Genomic DNA, 21,150 nt, shown 5'->3' on the forward strand with positions numbered 1-21,150 from the left:
CTTTGCCCTTTCCTTGCTACCGCCATGAGACTTCGGCCTTGTACATGTTTGCATGTTCACTTGTTGTTGATCATATGGTGTAGGCATTTCAATATTTGGAGGCATTCAAGGCCCGACACAATGACAAGCCGTTGACTCTTACACATTGTTGGACTATGATCAACAATTGCCCTAAGTTCAAGGACCAATACCGTGAACTCCAAAGGAAGAGAGGCCTGAAGACGGCCAAGTTCGCCGGAGGTGGAGATGGCGAGGTGTTGAAGAGGCCGAGGGGCAAGACCAACTCCAACGTTGACGACATTCGTGATGCCTCATCCATGGCATTGCATGACACTTTGCATGGCATGCTGTCGCAAAAGGATGTGAGGGAAGAGAAGAAGCGGCAAAGCAAAGACGAGCAAATGAAGCAATACCTAGAGCTTCAAACGAAGAAGCTTGAGATGGAGGAGGCGGCCAAGAGAAGGAAGCTTGAGATGGAGGAGGCGGCCCGGCAGAGGCCTCGACATGGAGGAGGCGGCCTGGCAAAGGCAGCTCGACATCGAGGCCGAGAACGTCAAGGCCAGGCAAAGGCAGCTCGACATCGAGGCCACCAATGCCGCCACCAAAGTGAAGGAGGTGGCCCTCGCGATCATGAGCGTGGACTTGTCGAAGATGAGCGAGAAGACGAGGGCCTGGTTCGAGGCCAGGCAGAAGGAGATGCTCGACGCCGACGGCCTGAACTAGGTCGTCCGATCGGCCGTGGCCGTTCTTTTTTGGAGGCTGGCATGGGTGCCGCCTTCCCGCTGGGCCACTGGCCGTGTGCCGGCGAGAAAAACATTTATTTTGAAGGCCGGTTGTGTTACCGGCCGCTGGCTGTGTTGTCGGCGAGGACAACCATTCATTTTGGAGGCTGGCTTTGTTGCCGGCGTGCGTGATGAACTGTGCCGTAGAGCTTGGCATTTGAAACGTTTCTATTTTTTTTAAATGGATGTGGACAGGATGGGGTAAAAAGATGCGGCCACGCGCTGGATGCACGACCACCGCATCCCAGGACAGGCCCGGACAAGACCCCATCCCCATGTCCAAACGGACAGAATCCGGACAAAACAGACGTCCGTTTGGAGTTGCGCGGTGGAGTTGGCCTAACTAGTCTAAGTTACTTCTCACTAGTTTAAGTTACTCCCCGCTATGACCAGCCTAAAACTCCCAACTAACTATCTGATTTAGTCGTTGCTGATGGAACGATTTTTGCAGTTGAAACAATCGCATGGATGGGAGAACTGGCACCCTGTTTCCTTTCAATTTCCAAACAGGACTAGCTATCAAGCTAAGCCGCATGTAACAAAGTAAGAAACTTACATGTGGTTGTCATATCATAATAACACCTAAATAAATACCAAATGATATAGTAGAAATCTACGGGAGTCGTACCTTTTTTTTTTGAGCAAAACGGGAGTCGTACATCAGGCTGGACGAAACGGTCCGGTCCGCCGGTCCGGCTCGCGGACCGCTTGGTCCGGCCAGGCTCGGTCCTGGCCCAGCATAAAATCTAGCCGGTCCGGGCCCTGCAAACGGGACCAAAAATCCCTCAGTCCGGTCCGGTGAAAGCTCGGTCTGACCGAGCGGACCGACGAGCACGAGCTATGGCATGGCCAGGGCGTGGCGGGGGCATGTCTGGACGAGGCGGGGCCGTGGTGGGGGCGTGCCGAGGTCGTGGCAGGGGCGTGGCGAGCGCGTGGCCAGAGCTGCATGGCGGGCGCGTCGGTCGTGCGCTGGTCAGCACCGCCGTCGTTCATTCGCGCGGCCACCTGCCTCCCTGATGCTAGCAAACATGTCTAGTGGATGCACCATGCTCGGATCTATTACCTGGAAGGTAGAACTTGAAGCAGGAGGCCCTACACTGCCGTTGTACACCGGTCGTCGTGCACCGGCCGCCGTGCCAGATTCTTCGTCGCTGTTGCTGCCTGAGCTCTGCCTGGCCGCAGTGCAGTCCATCTTGAGTCAAAGAAGTCGCCGGACACCTCCACGACAGGCCCCGCTGCGTCCAGCGCCCTCCCCGCGTCGCCGTGCTCCGGCGCGAGCTCTGGGGTGACCACCGGCCGGTCCAAACGAGCCGCTCGGTCCGGCTCGGGCTTCCGTCGCTGCGGTCCGGTCCCTGAAAACAAGACCGCGACGCTGCTCGGTCCGGTCCGGTCCGGACCGCCGACGGCCGGTCCACGCGACGCTGCTCGGGGGAACGTAAAATATGGATGTTTGAGGGGGCCAAAGGCTATAATTTTTTCTAATCCAACCGGTTCCTAAAAAAAATTCTTCCTAGTTTTTGCTAAGGCTGGGGGCCACGGCACCTGCAGCAGTGCACGTAGCTCCGCCGCTGATCACTAATAATAGAAGTCATGCAGTCAGAGGCAGCTCGAGCAGTCCTTACATTCAGGTCAGCAGTCATAGAACTCAGCAATTCCAATGTTTCATGACTTCTGTTCTCTTTGCTGAAAAGAAAAATAAATACCCCCAGCGTACATGGACGCCATGGACGGCATGGTGCAACATGCATCCTCTGATCTGTTGGGCCTCTGCTGCCCAGAACTTGCATCCTCTGCTCCTTCCTCTCGGCTCCATTAGCGCAGTCAAATCTTGCCCCCTCTGCTCCATGCCCAGGTGTGCACTCTGGCGAGAAGAACGGTGGTTGCCTTATGCCGCAGAGGGTGCAGCGACAACCTCTTACAGTCCTTCCCCCTCTGGTCTCTTCGCCCTGCCGAGGAGGACGGCATGCAGTTGCCTCCTTCATCCCAACCTGCAGGTACATATCGATTCATCACGCTAGCATCGCATGTTACCACCGGATTCGATGTGAGAAACATTATACAAAAGGGAGATTGATTATTTACCGATTTACTACACCGCTTGGATTTGCATGACACCGTCATCAAAAATAAGTTGACGGTATCCACTTGTGCGGGACAGTAGAGACCAAGTGGAAATACTCTCCACCTTCTCTGCATCGTCGTCCCAACTCCGGGCAGTCTTCTATGCTTAAGTATTCGAGGGCTGGCAACCGCTCCAGGAGACCATGCGGGAATTCTTCCATAGCTGGACAATCCCAAATCTTCAATTGCCTAAGAGAACCGAGGCCACACATCCCATCAGGCAGCGCTTTTAGGCTACTGCAGCCACACACATAAAGACCCCTCAGCTTGGCCAGATTTCCAAGGTTTGGAGGTAGCTTGACCAATCTTCTGCAGTATGAAATCAGCAATTCCTCTAGGGACAGTGGAAGGGTGTCCTCCTTAGACGATGAAGTGTTCCCCTCCAGGTTGTCACAATTTTCGATACACAGACCGTGGAGGCGAACCAAGCACCGGAACTCCTCTGTTGGCCAGCGGACAAGATTGCTGCATCCCTCAATCGTCAGCTCTTCCACAAAAGAAAAGCATTTCCAAAGCATAAGGTGTGATCTGGACAATCCAGAGCCTATGACCAAGCTGTTGGGGCCTTCCAAAGTCAAACACTTAAGTTTTTCAAGAGATCTTTGGCTTTGGCTTTGCTGGGTGTCTAGAGGCAACATGGTTGTGTCTTTCGGAGACCCAAGAGTTAAGCTGCCGAGAAATCGTCGCCAAAATCCCGAACAGATCCTCACAAAAACTGAACTGACTGTGGTACTGTTAACTCCATCTCTTCTGCACTCACTAACAATAGGGATTACTGGAATACTTGCAAGCTTTGGGCAATTGTTAATTGTTACCTCTTCGAGCATCGGGAACATTACCAAGCTACCACTAGGCTCTCCCACACTATTTTCTGCCCACATCTCCAGCCTTGGTAACTCAATCAGCCTCATCTTCTTCAACTTTGGGAAAATTTGCAGAGCGGTAACGCGTTCTCCAGCTCCCACATCAAGACTATTACATAATGTGATCAAGTTATCCATCTTCTATGAGGACAAAATCTCTAGAGAGGCTGAGTGCCACACTACAGGTATACTCTTGCATCTTGGGCAGTTGGACATTTCAAGTTCTCTCAAGCAGTTAAACATCTGAGGATTTTTCATCCACACTGATATTTCTAGGCCACCATATCCACGTATCTCCAACTTTTGGATATTACTATGAGGTTCTAAACACTGGAGCACTTCTTCCACACATGTAGGCTCATCATTCATTTCTTGATCCCAGGAGAACATCAACTCACTTAGATTTTGCTTCTGGCTGAGATTTGCTTCTTTTGCATTTTCCCCACTCATTATGTTGCTCAAATTCAATAGTTCCAACCTATTGATAAGTTTTTGCATGTCTTTGAGCTGCTCTATTCCAAGGCCATCTCCAGTATCCACAACAAATGTTGTTAATATGTAAAGGTTGTTCAGTAGACCAAAGTTTGGAGACATACTTTCGAGATGATCACAACCAGAAAGATAAAGATGGATGAGCTTTCTCAGTCTTGCCATGTCTTCTGGTAACCGCCGCAGCTTCTGGCAATGTATGAGCCTCAATGTTTGCAAGTTATACAACAAGCATATTGAATCTGGCAACAAAACAATGTTAGACCCAGGGAGGTCAAGATATCGTAAATGTTTCGCATTTATGGCCTTGCAAATGGCTACTGGAGAAGTGGAGCAATTCAATGCTCTTAGTGATGTTGATACTTGTAGCATCTCTTCAAAATCCTTGTGTGACTTAAAATAATGATAAAAATAATAATCATCGCTTGATTCTGAAGGAGCTAACAAAGTACGGAGGTATGTTCTGCCTTTGTGTAACCCACTTATTCGTTCCAAGTCATACTTTGACATTTGCATGTGACAAACATCTTTTAACAATGCTTTCTTCCGAGTCAGTACTTCTATACTTGCACATTCATTTGTGACATCTTTTGCTAGATCATGCATTAAGTCATGCATTTTACATACTATTGTCTCGTATTTTTGGTTATCGCCATAGACAATAGATTTGAGTACCACTTTCTTATCTTGGAGGAAGGACCTCCAAACCAACTCATCAAAAATGATTTCTCCTTTCTGTCTTAATACTATGGTTCCCTCTTCTTGAAAGAAACCATTTGCCATCCATAGTTGGATCAACATATCCTTCTGCATCTCATAATCCTTGGGAAAAATTGCACAAAATGCAAAACATCGTTTCATTTCAGATGATAGGTGTCTATAGCTTAACTTCAGTACGGGCATGACCTCGTATTTGCCTCTATCATTATCCCCAATGTTACTTTCTTCGACGGCCTTCCATTCATGTACTTGTTGCTTCGAACTCAGCAATCCACCCATTGTCTTGAGAGCAAGAGGCAACCCCCCACATTTGTTGACTATACGCCTTCCGATGGTGACTAACTCTGCTTGCTCTTCCTCTACACTGTTGCTATATGCTTTTTGTGCAAACATTTCCCATGAATCTTGTTCACTTAGAAATGCTAGATCATGCGGTCGAAGGGTCTGCATTATGGAGGCCACTTTTTGGCTTCAAGTTGTGACGACTATTACGCTTCCTAGTCCACCAACAGAACACAAAAGATGCTTCAAAGCATCCTCCCACTTCCTCTCATCTTCATTCCACACATCATCAAGCACGAGCATAAACCTTTTTTGGCCAATGACTTCCTCAAGCCGCTTTTGCAATAATTCGATGTTGTTAGGTAGGTTGCAACTTCCATTCGTAGCCAATTCAATAACGGATTTCACAAGAACAATGGCATCAAAGTTGTCCGACACACAGTGCCACATGTTCAACTGGAAATGTTGTTGGACCCGTTGGTCATTGTACACCATCTTAGCAAGAGTCGTCTTGCCAAGACCTCCCATCCCAAATATGGGCAGCACCTGCACCTGCTGCTGATCTTGCTGTTCCAGCAGCAACTTCACCACCTCCTCCTTATCATCATCTCTTCCAAAGATCTTGGTAGACCAATCCAGTTTTGAGTGCGTCTGCCGGCAAGGATGTTGCCGCTCCACCCTACTAACAGAATTCTCCAGGCCAAACTTGTTCATCTCCTCAACCAACTTGTTGATCTTCGCAAGGACGGTCTTGAGTTTCTTGCTCATTTCAAAACGGAAGCGCAGCGGGCTGCGGTCCGTGATGTAGCCGAGTACCTTGTGGGTAGTGGACTTGCCAATCTTAGACTTGCGGCGCAGTGCCTCGTACTGGAAGTCGTCCAGCACGTCGTCAGCCTCGTAGGCTACGGACTTGAGCTCCTTCATCCAACTCTTGACATAGCTATTTGTCTCGCTCCACTCCTCAGCATGGGCCAGCTTGCACTCAACGGCTAGCAGCTGGCGCTCTAGCGTTCTGCGGTCATTGTCAAGGCCACACATCTGGGTCACAGTCTCGACCAATGTGTCTGCGGCTTTGCCGGCCACACCGCGCACCAAAGGGAGAAGTAATGACTCTGCCATGATCTTGCAGACCAGAGGAGTAAGAAACTGCAGCATATGAAAGAAGAGAAGAGGGGATAAGCATTGACAGAACACAAACAGCGTTGCAATTCTCCTTTTCTTTTACTTTTTATTACTTAGTTCCGCAATAGCTTAGCTTGTATAGTGGGAAAAAACAGAACGCTAAGAACAACAGAAGAAGAGCAAAACAAGTCTTGATCATGCACCTCAACAACACCCTGGTTGCCCAAATCGGTGAAAGAGCAACAATACTGCTGGTCCTTCAGTCACCCCCGCGCAGGCCCCTCGCACGTCAAGGCTGCTATATATGGGATGGAGACAGGATGGAAGCAAATGGGGGATAATATCAAGGTGTGTGTTCCCTGTGCGGTTGTTGGACAGAGGATGGAAGCAAATGGAGATAATATCAAGGAACCCAAGAGCTGAGTTGTATATTGACTGATAATATCAAGGAATGCAAGAGCTGAGTTGTTTTTTTTTTGACAGTTCCAGGAGCTGAGCTTTATTTCCGACTATACATCACTATTGTTGAATACTTCTATAATTTTCTTAATTAATTTTGAGTTTATCCTGCAACTTGCATATACAAACAATTGATTTACCATCATCCCAGAGGACTCCAAACACATAATGTTCAACCCCTGGGGCCTGCATTATTTTCTAACGTACTAGAATAAGGAAGAGCATCTGCTGTGAAGACTGGTTCAGCAGGAATAAGCAAGACATTGTTTTCGATCTGTCACTTGTTCTATGATATACTAGAATAAGGAGGGGCAGCACGTGGACCTGGTAATTTACCAGTTTCATATTTTTGTTTTGCTATATAACTTAATTTTTTTTCATACTTAACTTTTTTTATGTTTGATACTGCTCCAGGACAAACCGAAAAGCAGAGATCGCGTAACCAGAAAGAATTTCTGCGGGGACAAATTCTACTACCTTTGTTATGCCAAGAAAATTCAGAAGAGGTGCTACTGCATCAATTCTTTTCATGACGCAGCGGACCAAACGAAAACTCAATTATCTACGGTAATTAGATTTTCTAGCACACTCACTTCTACCTCTAGAGTTTAGAGCACTAAACAAATATAAGTTTTAACAATGGCTGCAGGAGCGCACATAAGTAAACTAATAATGCTATTTTTTAGAGATTGTCTCAGGCTCAGCTGACTTGAATTCTTCCTGTGTAAACACTTGTAGCATGCAATTGTTTGTTGAACTCCGTAACCTTCTTCGGGTTTGTATAGGCATTCTTCTGCTACTGCACAATGAGGTATGGTGTTGATCAAATTTATGATCATCGGGACAAACAAATAAAGTACGATATAATGGTGAAAAACAGCAGCTGCTACTTGCAAGATGATAAAGCTGGGTCTTAAAACGCACTTGTCATCATCACCGGCCCATGCTTGCAGCATGGAAAGAACGATTTTTCCAGTCAGCTAGCATGTTTCCCTTTATGTTTGTTCTCCAATATAATAAGCAACTATTCAAGCATTATTAGTTAGATGAGGAAGGAAGTTTAGAAACATATATAAGATAGCGTCATAACTCTGTCCCTGTCACACAAAACCTCCACGGCGGCTGCCTAGCATGTATTTGGAACCTTGCATATGCATATCTCTAGGCTTTTGGTCGTTAATCAAGGGTACTTGCTCATACACATCAAGAATACATTGTTGCTCATATGCATATGAACTAGGGTTACGCCATTGTATTTAGAGCATTTGTGTGTCACTGGTTAAATTAACATACTACGTAATTCTATGCAAAGCCAAGTTTTATACATGCATGCTAGTTAGGATGGGTACCTTATGTTGGAAAATACGTTGGCATCATCACTGATGCCGTTGGGATCATCAGAAACGAGTTGGCGTTGTGTGCAAGGGCTGGTGCACCTTTTCTTGGTGTGAGGTTATGCTATTGAAAATTTAATCGCTGCTGCCACAAGAGAAACCACACGAGACAAAGACGGAGACGCAGGGGTCTCTTTCGAAGAGGGAAATCACCGCCAAACCTCGTCGTGATCGTCACTACGTTGCTCTCGGATGAGACGATGGTAGAAATAATGCGCCGCTCTTTGACATTTCCGAAAGTGATAGTTTTTAGGCACAAAATTAGAAGTTTTTGGTAGTTTTCGGTCAGTTTTTAAGAAGTGGAGTTCTGTGGGACGAAAACCCCTAAAGTGGTAGTTTTTTGTCAAACACTCAGTTGATTTAGATATGTTTTTTTTAATAGACGCGGAGGATTGTACATTTAAAAGCAAAACAGTGCGGCTCGATAGGCACAAACTCATGTATGGCTGGCCCATTCGCTCAAACAGCCCATTACATAATTCTCGGCTTGCCAAGAATTCTGTTCCTACAGAATCCGCTCGACACCATCGTAATATGGCGGATATGGCTGCCTGCCCTATATGTAATGAAGCGGAGGACTCTTGGCGACACGCTTTAGTGGACTGCAATATGGCGAAATATGTTTGTGCTCTAATATAGTAGGAGCATAAAAATATAGCTGGAGGAAACAAATATCAGTTTCCAAACCAGATGCTCCATCCTCATGTTCAGTCGTCTATTAGTACTTGCAGGAATTGCTCCTGTGCCAGCAACATGCAACTGTTTGCTGAACTCTAACCTTCTTTGCGGTTCTATCGGCATTCCTCCCCAGCTGCACAATAAGGTAATGTATACATCAACTTTATAGTCATCAGGGTTCTATTTTGTCTCAGTAATGTATCTCAACCTTTGCAGGTGAATCGATCTGAGATATAGCAGAAGAACAGGTGGAAATTGCTACCGAAGTTGAGGGAAATACCATACAATGGGGTTCGACTTGTGAGAAGGGCGCAGGAAGCTTCCTAGAAATTTTATACCATCGTAATCTGGTTACAATTTCTATGATGGCGATGGCATTGTGAATTCCAAAACCAATCCATTCTGACCTGCTACTTCGTCTCTTAGCTACACATCCTGCCAACTTTTGGGATTAGATTTAATTGAGCGATAAAGCTCCCCTCATCAACCACCCCTGCCGGCCTGCACGGAAGAAGACATACTTCTACAAAGGACGTGGTGACTGTGACGTCTTCTAATATCACAGTACATGTTTCCCCTCTCTTTTCAGAGACCGGATATTTCCGCTGCAAGAAAGGTAGGGGAAATTTGGAGCTTGCAGCCACGTCCCGCCATCTTCAGCTCGTCAACCTAATTGATGACATCACTCTCATTAACCACTCCATTTGTTCAGTTAGAGTAGGATGATGGACACGGTCAGGCAAGGTCCGGTCCCTAAATGAGCTTTCATTTGGACTGCCAGGAGCGTGAGCCGGCCTGGGCCGGCTAGGCTCCTGCTCGGGCTAGACCGAGTGGCTTGCTGGAGTTCGCCGCTGCATGTGCTGTCGACGTCGGTGGGATACCTAGAGAGTTTCAGTGCGCAGGCAGGATACTTGGAGAGTTGGAGAGCTTCAGCGCCCAGGCGGCGATGAGGCAGCGGGATATCTAAATGTTGGCTAGCAAGCAGAGAAATTCAAATACAGAATAAGACTAACATCACAATATTGTAAGATGGTACAAGACTGATTGTTTATTATAGCTAAAATATCTTACAAGACAGATTGGAACAGAGGGTTCTGCACATGAAAACAGAACTCCTTGTATCATATCCAATTTTGGCGTTTTTGCAATCAGAAAAAACAATCATTGTCCAATGATTTTTTTCAAAAATCATAAACATTTTTAAAATTGCAAATACTTTTAAAATCACGAAGAAAATTCAAATTCCTGAACATTTTTTGAAATTCATAAACATTTTTAATTTGAATATGTTTTGAATTCCTGAACATTTTTTGAAGTTCATAAATTTTTTTAATTTGAATTTGTTTTGAATTCCTGAACATTTTTTGAAATTCATAAACATTTTTAAATTGAATTTGTTTTTAATTCCTGAACATTTTTTGAGTGAACGAACATTTTTTCAACTCTTTGGGAAAAAATTCTAAATTAGCGAACATTTGTTTAATCAGAAAATAATTCTTGAAGATTTATCAAATTTGTGAAGACTTTAAAATTTTGGAATATTTTTTAGAATCATGAACATTTTCTGAATTTCAAACTTTTTCTGAAATCCAGTGACATTTCTAAATTTGTGAACGTGCTAAAAAACCAGAACATTTTACAATATCATGAAAAAATTGATTCCACAAAATTTAATTAAAGAAGTAAAATTAAAAACATAACAAAAAAAAGAAAAAAAGACAAAAGGGAAAAATGAAGAGAGTTATATAGGAGGGCCCCCATGTTTTTGCTATGGGAGCCAAACATGGTTTAAGTTTGTTACACGGTTATATGAGTTGATGGTGAAAGGACATGCGGTGCCCCCATGTGGGGTTTTGATAATTGATGACATTCTCTATGGACTAAGGGTTGCATTGAGTTATATTTGAAGGATTTGTCCATAGGCCTTTTTTGAAGTCCATGTATTGGTTTCAAGAAGTTTATGAGTTGACCAACAGTAGTAGAAAACAGGGCTTTGGTTCGGGCCTGGCCAGCCCATTAGTCCCGGTTCTTCATAAACCGGGACCCATGGGGGGCATTAGTCCCAGTTCATGAGCCCAGGGGGCCGGCCGGGGCCTCGTGGGCATTGGTCCCGGTTCGTCTGGATCCATTTGTCCCGGTTCTAGGATTAGTATTACTTTCGACTTGCACCACATGTTGCCTTCACTTCAATCTAAGCCATGTTTAGGCATAGCAGTAGCGTTGGTAAACCAAGCACGGAGATATAAGAGAGGACACTTCTCTCTATTAGCCAGCTAATAACAACCTAAATTAACCCCCAAAACCCCTAAACCAGCCCCTTTCAAAAAATAAACCTCAGCTCCAGCCAGCTGCTGACGCGTGGATGTCTTTTGGTCCCGGTTGGCGTCACCAACCGGGACCAAAGCCCCCCCTGCCTGGGCTGGCCGCAGCGGCCACGTGGAGGCCCATCTGTCCCGGTTCGTGTAAGAACCGGGACTAAAGGCCAAGGGCATTAGTAACGACCATTGAGTCCCGGTTCCTAAACCGGACAGAAGGCCCTTACGAACCGGGACAAATGGCCCTTTTTCTACTAGTGCAAAGGTGCTATTAAGGAATTATCCAAAGATTGGTCATGTGAGTGTTGAGCTTATTGCAAGCATGTCCTGAAGAAGAAGAGTGTGTGATCATTCATGTCTACCCTCAAGATATCATCCAAATGAAGAGAGTTGGAAAGATTCAAGGTTGACCAAAACTAAGTCAAGAGTGAATCAAGTTGATCAACACACAAAGCGTACAAGATGTACCGAGGGATCAATTGATCCCATGGTATGGTAAGCATTGTCCATTACGCTTTGTGTACTAACCCATGGTATTCGTGAGAGTTCTTTGTGGGGTTAGGTTGCGGTGTGCAAGTTCAAGTGGAGCATCACGAAGAGATCATCCTTGAAGCTTGCCGTCCATTGTGGTGTCAATGGACTTGTGAAGATGTGCCGAAGAGCGGCTTACCCATAGTAGAGTATGGGGGAGCAATCATCTAGTCTTCCTAGAGCCAATGCAACCAAGAAAGGTGGTCCAACTTGAGAGAGTCAAGATCGTCATCACCTAGCTCAAGTGGACTATGTGCAAGGCCAATGTTTGGCCTTGATAGGTTCTCTATTTTACTGGTCTCATGGTGGTAGTTTGGAGACCGGGTTATAGGATCGATTGCCGTACTATCAAGGGGGGCTCTCAAGTGAGTAGCTTGATCGTATCGTTCGTAGAGAGCTCAAACCATTGCATGCTTGCACCATCTTTCTTGGTTCTTGTTTGGTTTTCTCCTAGTGATATTTGGAGCTTATGTTCATCTTCTTCACAAGCTCGAGTTCATCGAACACAGAGTTCACATGCTTCTTTTATTACATTTTCGGTGTTGGAGGTTTTACCAGTCTTATTCGAGGAAGGGTTCTCACCATTTTCTTATGGGCCTTTTCTATTTTCATTCTTATTGTTATTTCTATCAAGATTGTGTTATCCCTTGTCGCTAGCTTTCCAACAAACTTGGTTTCATTAAATTTGGAGTCCGTTTGCAGAAGTTGTGTCAGTTTTGGTGTCCTTAAAAAGGCTGCAGCGGTACTACCGCTTGGAGAGGATGTAATTTTTTTACTATCGCTCTTGGGAGCGGTACTACCACTTGGAGCGGATGTAATTTTTTACTACCACTCCAGAGCGGTACTACCGCGGCTACTTCCTTGGCTACTTCCGCTCTGGACCAAAAACTCGTCTTAAGTCCAACGGTGATAGGCACAGATGTATTTTTTTTAGTATCGCTCACAAGCAGTAGTACCGCTACCCTTAGCGGTAGTACCGCTACCCCTAGCGGTAGTACCGTGAGGACGAGTGGTAGTACCGCTCCGGCGGTTCTACCATCCTTTTGCCTCCTTGCTGTTGTTTTTTAAAGGGCTTCCACCGCCCTAGCGGTAGTATCGCTCCCAAGAGCTGTAGTACTATGAGCATAATGGTTAGATTTTTCCCCGCCTATAAAAGGGGGTCTTCTTCCCCAATGAACCATATCTTTTGAGCTCGTGTTCTTCCCCCATTGTTGACCTTCTTCGAGCTTGTTATCTCCCAATCCATCCATGGATTCTTGCTAGTTTTTGGGGGAAAAGAGAGAGGAGATCTAGATCCACATTTCCACCCTTCACTTTCTCCTCTATGTGAGGGGAACCCCTTAGATCTAGATCTTGGAGTTCTTGGTGTTCTCCTTCTTATTCTTCCTCTCATTTTCCTCCCTAGCATTAGTTGCTTTGGTGGGATTTGGGAGAAAAGGACTTGGGCACTCCGTGTGTCCTTGCCATTGCATTTGGTGCATCGGTTTGAGTTCTTCACGGTGATACGTGAAAGTTACAAGTTGAAAAGCTTTTTACTCTTGGGTGCTTGGTACCCTCGAGCTTGTTCCTCTTGGGTGCTTGGGCTCTCTAGAAAGTTGCTGGTGTTCGGAGCTCAATGATTGTGGTGTAAAGCTCCGGGCAAGCGTCGGGGTCTCCAATTATGTTGTGGGGATCACCCCGAGCAATTTGACGGGTTTCGGTGACCGCCCCAAGGGTTGCCAAAGTGTACGGGTTCGGTGACCACCCCCAAGGGTTTCCATTTGTATGGGTTCAGTGATCACCCTCAAGGGTCCCTTAGTGGAATCACGACATCTTTGCATTGTGTGTGGGCATGGGTAGATTAAAGTGTCCCTAGTGGCTTTTTCGGGAGCATTGTGCCTCCACATCGCTCCAAAGGGAGATTAGCATCCGCAAGGGTGTGAACTTCGGGATACATCGTCGTCTCCGCGTGCCTCGGTTATCTCTTACCCGAGCCCTTTACTTATGCACTTTACTTTGTGATAGCCATATTGTTTCTTGTCATATATCTTGCTATCACTTAGTTGTTTATCTTGCTTAGCATAAGTTGTTGGTGAACATAGGTGAGCCTAGTTGTTATAGATTTTGTGTTCGACAAATTAACCGCTAGGTTTATTCCGCCTTTGTTCAATCCTAAACCGTAATTATTTTAAAGTGCCTATTCACCCCCCCTCTAGGCGACATCCTTGATCTTTCAGATGGTAAACTGGTTTTGCTAAAAAAAACGCAACCAAATAAGCAGTTCGATCTTGTTGATAGACGATTGAGATGGTTTGGATGTACGTCATTTAGTTCTTTTTATTGGCTAGTCTTTGTTACTTAAAAAGAATCAAAGGTTCCATGTTTTAGTTTTTCCTCACCGCCCCTTTGTCCGACCTTCCACGTACGACCATCACCCTTCCAGTGATTTTTTTCCCCAGCCGTTCGCTATCCCTAAACCGTTTTTAGCCTACCGTTGTAAATAAACCAATTTTTATCAATCAAATCAAATCAATTTTGGTATATTTGGTAATGCCATTATGGAAAGGAATTAATCACTCTGACTCTCTAAAGGTCTAATATTTGGTAACGCCATACATATTACAGATAGTAATATCCTCCATGCTTTCATTTATCCATCCATCCAACTTTAATTCTGCTAGATACGATGTATGCGTGCACAATATATCTTACATTGTATTTGCAAAATTAGGCATATCAAAGCAATATCTACAAGCACACCACATATCACATATCTCCATTTGTTTAATTCTATATATTGTTTAGTTCCGATGTCAATTTTTTAAAAGAATGTCAATCTGATGCATATTTTGGTGCAGTAATCAATAAGTTGGTTTGGTGTTTGTCTGTTCTTGCTGCAATGGCTGCAACATACCTTGGATTTGCATGAGTGTTGGGGATTATGAGAGGAATGTGCCATTAACAGTGGTGAGCATGGATTGGGAAGAAGAAGAGTGATTGAAAGGTAAAAAAGGCGATGCCGTTATTTGATGCGCATAAGGATCCTAACCACATATATTCAACATGATGATGTTGAACTACTAGAATATGTATTCCCCATTGCAGCGCATGATCATTTACCTAGTAGATACAAAACAATATTTGAGGTTATTTAAATAGTGTTAGTTTACAAGAAATGGAAGAAAAGGAATTATTTACCAGGTGTACGACATAAAAGGAATTATTTAACAGGCGTACACTTGGGTCATGCAAAAAATGTTTGAGGTTATTTAAAAATAACAGTTTACGATAAAAAATGAAATATTTACCAGGCGTACATGTCATACGCTACAAGAATTCAATTTCAATATCCAGTTGGGTTGTTGGATGTGCAAACCGCACATGTTGGGGTGGATGTGCTCTCTTTTTGGCACATCTACACTCAAATCAATCCACGTCTACGAGCATAGGATAGCAGTATAATCATAACGTAGTAACACCTTGGGTTTGAATGCAATGCAATCGGTTCCTACCTCATCAACTACTTGCCAATATCCACATGTTATCAAATCCTAACCATGCAATGTTTGAGGGGTTGAAACTAATGCATAAAAACTGGATAATAAAGGGATATGATCAAAGTGAGAACTTGCCTTGTACTGTTGATGAAGATGATACACACTGATAACTCATGATAGTTCTACTCATCAAACTCTGGTCAATCTATCATAAGCAAGCAATAGTAACCACACATAACCAATCATACAAAAAGAATCGAAGAAAGATCTCGGAAAACTTCAAAAACAAGCAATTAACTCTTGCAATAGATAACAATTTCTAACAGTACCAAAATTGTGTGGATTTGGTCTTATCAGAAAGTTTAGGTCAAGAGCTTCAACTAGCAAAAAGAATCAACTAAATCGGAGTTATAAAACTCGAGTTATGATCAAAAGAAGTTTGAATTCAAATCTGTTTGCAATCAAATTTTAAACTTTCAAAAACATGTTTAAGTTGTTTATCTGGACAGAGGGGATCAATATGAAGAAGTGAGCGTTGGTTTCGTTGGATTAGGACAAACGAGTAAAAAGTAGCGAAGGTTTGAAAATCCGGGGCTAAACTTTAAATAAACTAATTGCATCTAGGTCCCTGGCCAAAAATAAACAGAAAAAGAAAAATCTATTGTACAAATGTCCGCTGACAGAACCTAACGAACGAATTCGTTGGTTAAAATAAACTAACGGGTGAACGTTCGTCAAATAATGAACTAAAATAAAACCGATCTAAACCTACCTAACCGAAAAAAACTGAAAAAGAAAATCGACGGTTTTATACCGGTTAACCGGACTTGGCCGGCGGCTCGGTGAACGGCGGGCGAAGACCAACAACGGCGGAGGATCTCCGGCGACAGCAGCTTGCGGGCGAGGCAAGGCGAGGCCTGGCGATGGCGGTGGCGGCGCGGAACAGCGGCGCTGTTGCAGCAACAACAGGCGGCGGCGGGGCAAGGCGCTGGCGGCGATGACGCAAACTCGGTGGCGGCGGCTATGACTTTCGTGGAGGCGGCGGTGCGAACTCGGCGAGGAGAGGGGGTGGTGGCTGCGGCATTTATAGGTGGAAGGGGGCAGGTGGTGGCATGGAGGAGGGGCAAGGCGTGGCGGCATCGGACTTCGGGAGAGTTTCGGTCGCCCACGACAAGGAAGGCGGCGCGGGAGCGGGCCTGCGGCTGGGCTTCGGCCCAGCTAACCCGAAGTTTTTTTAACTCCGACAAGAAAAAATATAAAATAAATAGAAAAATAATAAAATTATTTATAGGCATATAATATATCAAAATTTTCAGAATTTTTTTTCTACAACATGAACATTTTTCTAGCGTCAAATAAAATCCACAAGAACTTAAATAAAGCAAAGAGTGTTGCTGATGCAATTAAACCCAATAAAAATTATTTTAAAAATACCAAAATAATTTCAAATTTATTTCTCTCCAATTTTGTAATGTAGGGAATCATGTTAGCGTAATTTCCATGTATTTCATTTTTGGATAAAAATAATTTAAATAAAACCCATATAACTTCAAATTGAAAATAATTTCAAAAGGACTTTTAATTTTAATTCTTTGAAACTTCCAACTCATATTTCATACGATTTGAAGAAGTCATTTTATCTTCTCTCATGAAAATCATTGAGTTGCATAAAGTTTCTGAGTTTGAAATATTTCCAAATGAAATTCAAATATTTTCAAAAACCCTTTTCATTTATTTAAATGGAATAAGTCATTTCATCTTCTCTCTAGGGTTTTGTATTTGAAAAGAATTTGAATTCATGGAGATCATAAATGCGAAAATGAAAGTTTGGGAAAGTCCTTTTATTCCCTCTCATTTAACTTTCAAAAAAGTTTCAAATTTCACTCAACTCCACACATCACAATCAAGCAACAATCAAAACTATCTATTTAATATAACATTCCAAAATTTAGAATTTTGGGATGTTACAATGGGTATGTCTTCTGGAGACCCAAGAGTTAACGTGACGAGAAATGGCCAAGAGCCCAATCGGATGCTCATAAAAACTAAAGTGATTGCAGTACTATGAACCCCAACTATTCTCAACTCACTGACTACGGGGATCACCGGAATGCTTCCAAGCTTGGGGCAATTTTTGATCTCTAGCTCTTCAAGCACCGAAAATGTTACCAGGTTATCACTAGACTCTCCCACGCTATTTTCTACCCATATCTCCAGGCTTGGTAACTCAATCAAGCTCATTTCTTCAACCTTGGGAAAATTTGCAGAGGGGTAATGCTTCCTCCACATTCCACATCAAGCTTATCACATAATGTTATCAGGTTGTCCATCCTTTGTAAGACCAAAATCTCTAGAGAGACTGAGAGCCATATTACAGGGATACTACTGCATTTTGGGCAATGAGACATTTTGAGTTCTCTCAAGAATTCAAACATCTGAGGCTTTCTCATCCATTGTGATATTTCTAGGCCATGATATCCATATATCTCTAGTTTTTTGGATATTACTATGAAGTTCTAAACACTGAAGCACTTCTTCCACATCTCCAGGCTCGTCATCTATTTCATGGCCCCAAGAGAACAATAACTCACTTAGGTTTTTCTTCTGACTGAGATTGGCTTCTTTTGGATTCTCCCCACTCTTTATCTTGCTCAAATTCAACAATTCCAACCTATTGCTAAGGTGTTGCAACTCTTTGAGCTGCTCTATTCCAAGGCCATCTCCAGTATCCACAACAAATCTTGTTAATATCTGAAGGTTGTTTAGTACACCAAAGTTTGGAGACATACGTTTGAGACTATGACAACTAGAAAGATAAATATAGATGAGCTTTCTCAAACTTGCCATGCCTTCTGGCAATAGCCGCAACTTATAGCAATTTGTGAGCCTCAGTGTTTGCAAGTTATATAACACACATATTGAATCTGGCAATGTAATGATCTTAGACCTAGAGAGATCAAGATACCATTTTTTTTGCATTTATGGCCTTCCAAATAGCAATTGAAGGAGGGAGGCAATGCAACACTCTTAGTGATGACGATACCTGTAGCAACTCTCTTAAAACCGTGTAGTATTTTGAAGGAGCTAACAAAGTGCGGATGTATGTTCTGCCATTGCATAACCCACTGATTAGTTCCATTTCAGCCCCTGTCACTTGCATGTGACAAACATCTTTTAACAATGTTTTTTGCGGAATCAGTTCTTCTATACTTGCACATTCATCTGTGATAGCTTTTGCTATATCATGCATTAAATCATGCATCTTACAGTTAACAGCCATATAATTTTCTGTACCATAATTGTCTATGCACCGTTGCTTATCTTGGAGGAAGGACCTCCAAACTAACTCGTCGAAAATGAATTCTCCTCTTGTTGTTAAATCCACTGGTCTCTTCTCTTGAATGAAACCATTTGCCATCCATAGTTGAATCAACATATCCTTGTCCATCACATAGTCCTTGGGGAAAACTGCTAAGAATGCAAAACATTGCTTCATTTGAGATGATAGGTGTCTGTAGCTCAACTTTAGGATGGACATGATCTCATCTTTCCCTCTAACATTATTATCCCTAAAATTTCTTTCTTTGACGGCCTTCCATTCTTGTACTTGTTGATATGAACTTAGCAATCCACCCATTGTCTTGAGAGCAAGAGGAAGCCCCCCCCCCATTTGTTGACAATACGTTTACCAATGCTGATCAAACTCTGCTTGCTCCTGATCTACACCTTTTCTATATGCTTTCTGCACAAACAATTCCCACGAATCTTGTTCACTCAGGCATGCTAGCCTATGGGGTCCAAGGGTCTGCATTATTGAGGCCACTTTCTCACTTCGAGTTGCGAGAACAGTTATGCTTCCTGGTCCACCAACGGAACACAAAATAGGCTTCAGGACATCCTCCCACTTCCTCTCATCTTCATTCCACACATCATCAAGCACGAGCATAAACCTTTTTTGCCAATCAGTTTCTCAAGTTGCTTTTGCAATAGCTCAATTGTGTCAGGCATGTCACATCTTCCACTTACAGCCAACTCAATGATGGATTTCAAAAAGAGCAATGACATCAAAGTTGTCGGACACACAGTGCCACATCTGCAACTCGAAATGTTGCTGGACCCCTTGGTCATTATAGACCATCTTAGCAAGAGTCCTCTTGCCAAGACCTCCCATCCCAATGATGGGCAACACCTGCACCCTCCGCTGATCTTGCTGGTCCAACAACAACTTCACCACCACCTCCTTATCATCATCTCTTCCAAAGATCTTGGTAGCCTCGTCCAGTTTTGAGTGCGTCTGCCGCCAAGGATGGTGCCGCTCCTCCCTATGGACAGAATTGTTCAAGCCAAACTTGTTCATCTCCTCAACCAACTTATTGATCTTCTCGAGGACGTTCTTGAGTTTCCTACTCATTTCAAAACGAAAGAACAACGGGCTGTGGCGCGTGATGTAGCCAAGTACCTTGCTGGTAGTGGACTTGCCAATCTTAGACTGACGGCACAGCGCCTCGTACCGGAAGTCATTGAGCACATTGTCCGCCTCGTAGGCGGCAAACTTGAGCTCTTTCATCCAGCTCTTGACATAGCCGTTTGTCTCACTCCTCTCCTCGGCATTAGCCAGCTTGCACTCGACGGCTAGCAGTTGGCGCTCCAGCGTTCGGCAGCCGTCGTCGAGGCCACACATGCGGGTCACGGTCTTGACGAGTGCGTCTGCGGCCTTGTCAGCCACACCGCGCACTAGAGGGAGAAGCAATGACTTTGCCATGATCTTACAGATCGTAGGAATAGGAAACTTCAGCGGATGAAAGGAAAGAAAAGCAATTAAGCACTGATAGAAAACCGAAAAACCTTGTTATCTTCCTATGGAGCTAGGAAACATTGTGCTCCAAGATTCAAAGCATGGTTTACCACCTTGCAATCCTCCTTCTATTTTACTTTATTTCTTAGTTCCACAATAGCGTAGCTTGTATATATCTTGTACGTACAGCTAAAAAAACAGAAGATGAACAACTAGTGAAGAGCAAAACAAGGTGTAAGGATTGAGGAGAGCATTCACCTCAACGACGCCCAAATTTGATCTGTGGTGAAGGAGCAACGATAGTGCTGCGCGCTCGCCGCCGCCCCTGTGCAAGTCTCACGCGTCAAGGCTCCTTGGTATGGGTGGGATTGTGCGATTGTTGGAGAGTGGACTTTGGCAAATGGAGACAAGATCAAGGAATCCAAGAGCTGGGCTGTTTATTGACTAATACTGTACATGTACCTACCGGTGGTTCCTCAATTATGTGCAACTATACGCCATTACTGTTGAATATTTCTATAATATTGTGCAGACAGTACATAGGAACAATAGTCGGTACAGAATAATGCACATTTTCTAACTTTCAGATTGGACAATAACCGAAGAGATAAGAATGGCATGCATGCATCTGCTGTGAAGACTGGTTATGGCGTACTTGATGGATGATGCCAAGACATTATTTTTCTAAATAGGAAATACGCAAGACATTGTGTTTTCTGTCACTTGTTTATGGCGTACTTGATGGATGATGCCGCACACAGAGCTGGTAATTGATCCATATCATATTTTTGTTTTGCTGTATAACATAATCTTTTTCATAATAATTTTTTCTCTGCTGGACTGCTCCAGGACCAATTGAAAACCAGAAATCTCAACAAAAAAAAATTCTCATAACCAGGAAGAAATTCTGAAGAGGCACTCCTGCACCAAATGAAAACTCAATTCCCTGCCATCGATTTTATTACCACACTACTACCGTCACCAAATAAATATCAGTTTTAACGGTTGCTTCAGGACTATAAATGATCAACATATTTTGAAATATTTGTTGAAAATTTTGCAAATACTTGTTCAACATTTTTTTTCAAATGCTTGATTAACATTTTTATATACATGATCAATA

The 21,150-nt window shown here is 43.8% G+C and overlaps 1 protein-coding gene and 1 pseudogene across 1 annotated transcript; both read right to left on the reverse strand.

Moving 5' to 3' along the window:
• Nucleotides 1-1,874: 1,874 nt before the first annotated feature.
• LOC123084494 (putative disease resistance protein RGA3) lies at nt 1,875-7,686 on the reverse strand (annotated as a pseudogene).
• A 6,221-nt stretch (nt 7,687-13,907) lies between these two features.
• Nucleotides 13,908-19,913, reverse strand: LOC123083535 (disease resistance protein RGA2-like). The gene is made up of 2 exons (XM_044505557.1): nt 19,292-19,913; nt 13,908-13,975 (listed from the first exon to the last, which is right to left on the reverse strand). Exons 1-2 carry the CDS (start codon nt 19,911-19,913, stop codon nt 13,908-13,910), a joined length of 690 nt encoding a protein of 229 aa, XP_044361492.1.
• Nucleotides 19,914-21,150: the final 1,237 nt, after the last annotated feature.

This window comes from Triticum aestivum, chromosome 4A (assembly GCF_018294505.1).
Source record: "Triticum aestivum cultivar Chinese Spring chromosome 4A, IWGSC CS RefSeq v2.1, whole genome shotgun sequence".
Classification (NCBI taxonomy): domain Eukaryota; kingdom Viridiplantae; phylum Streptophyta; class Magnoliopsida; order Poales; family Poaceae; genus Triticum; species Triticum aestivum.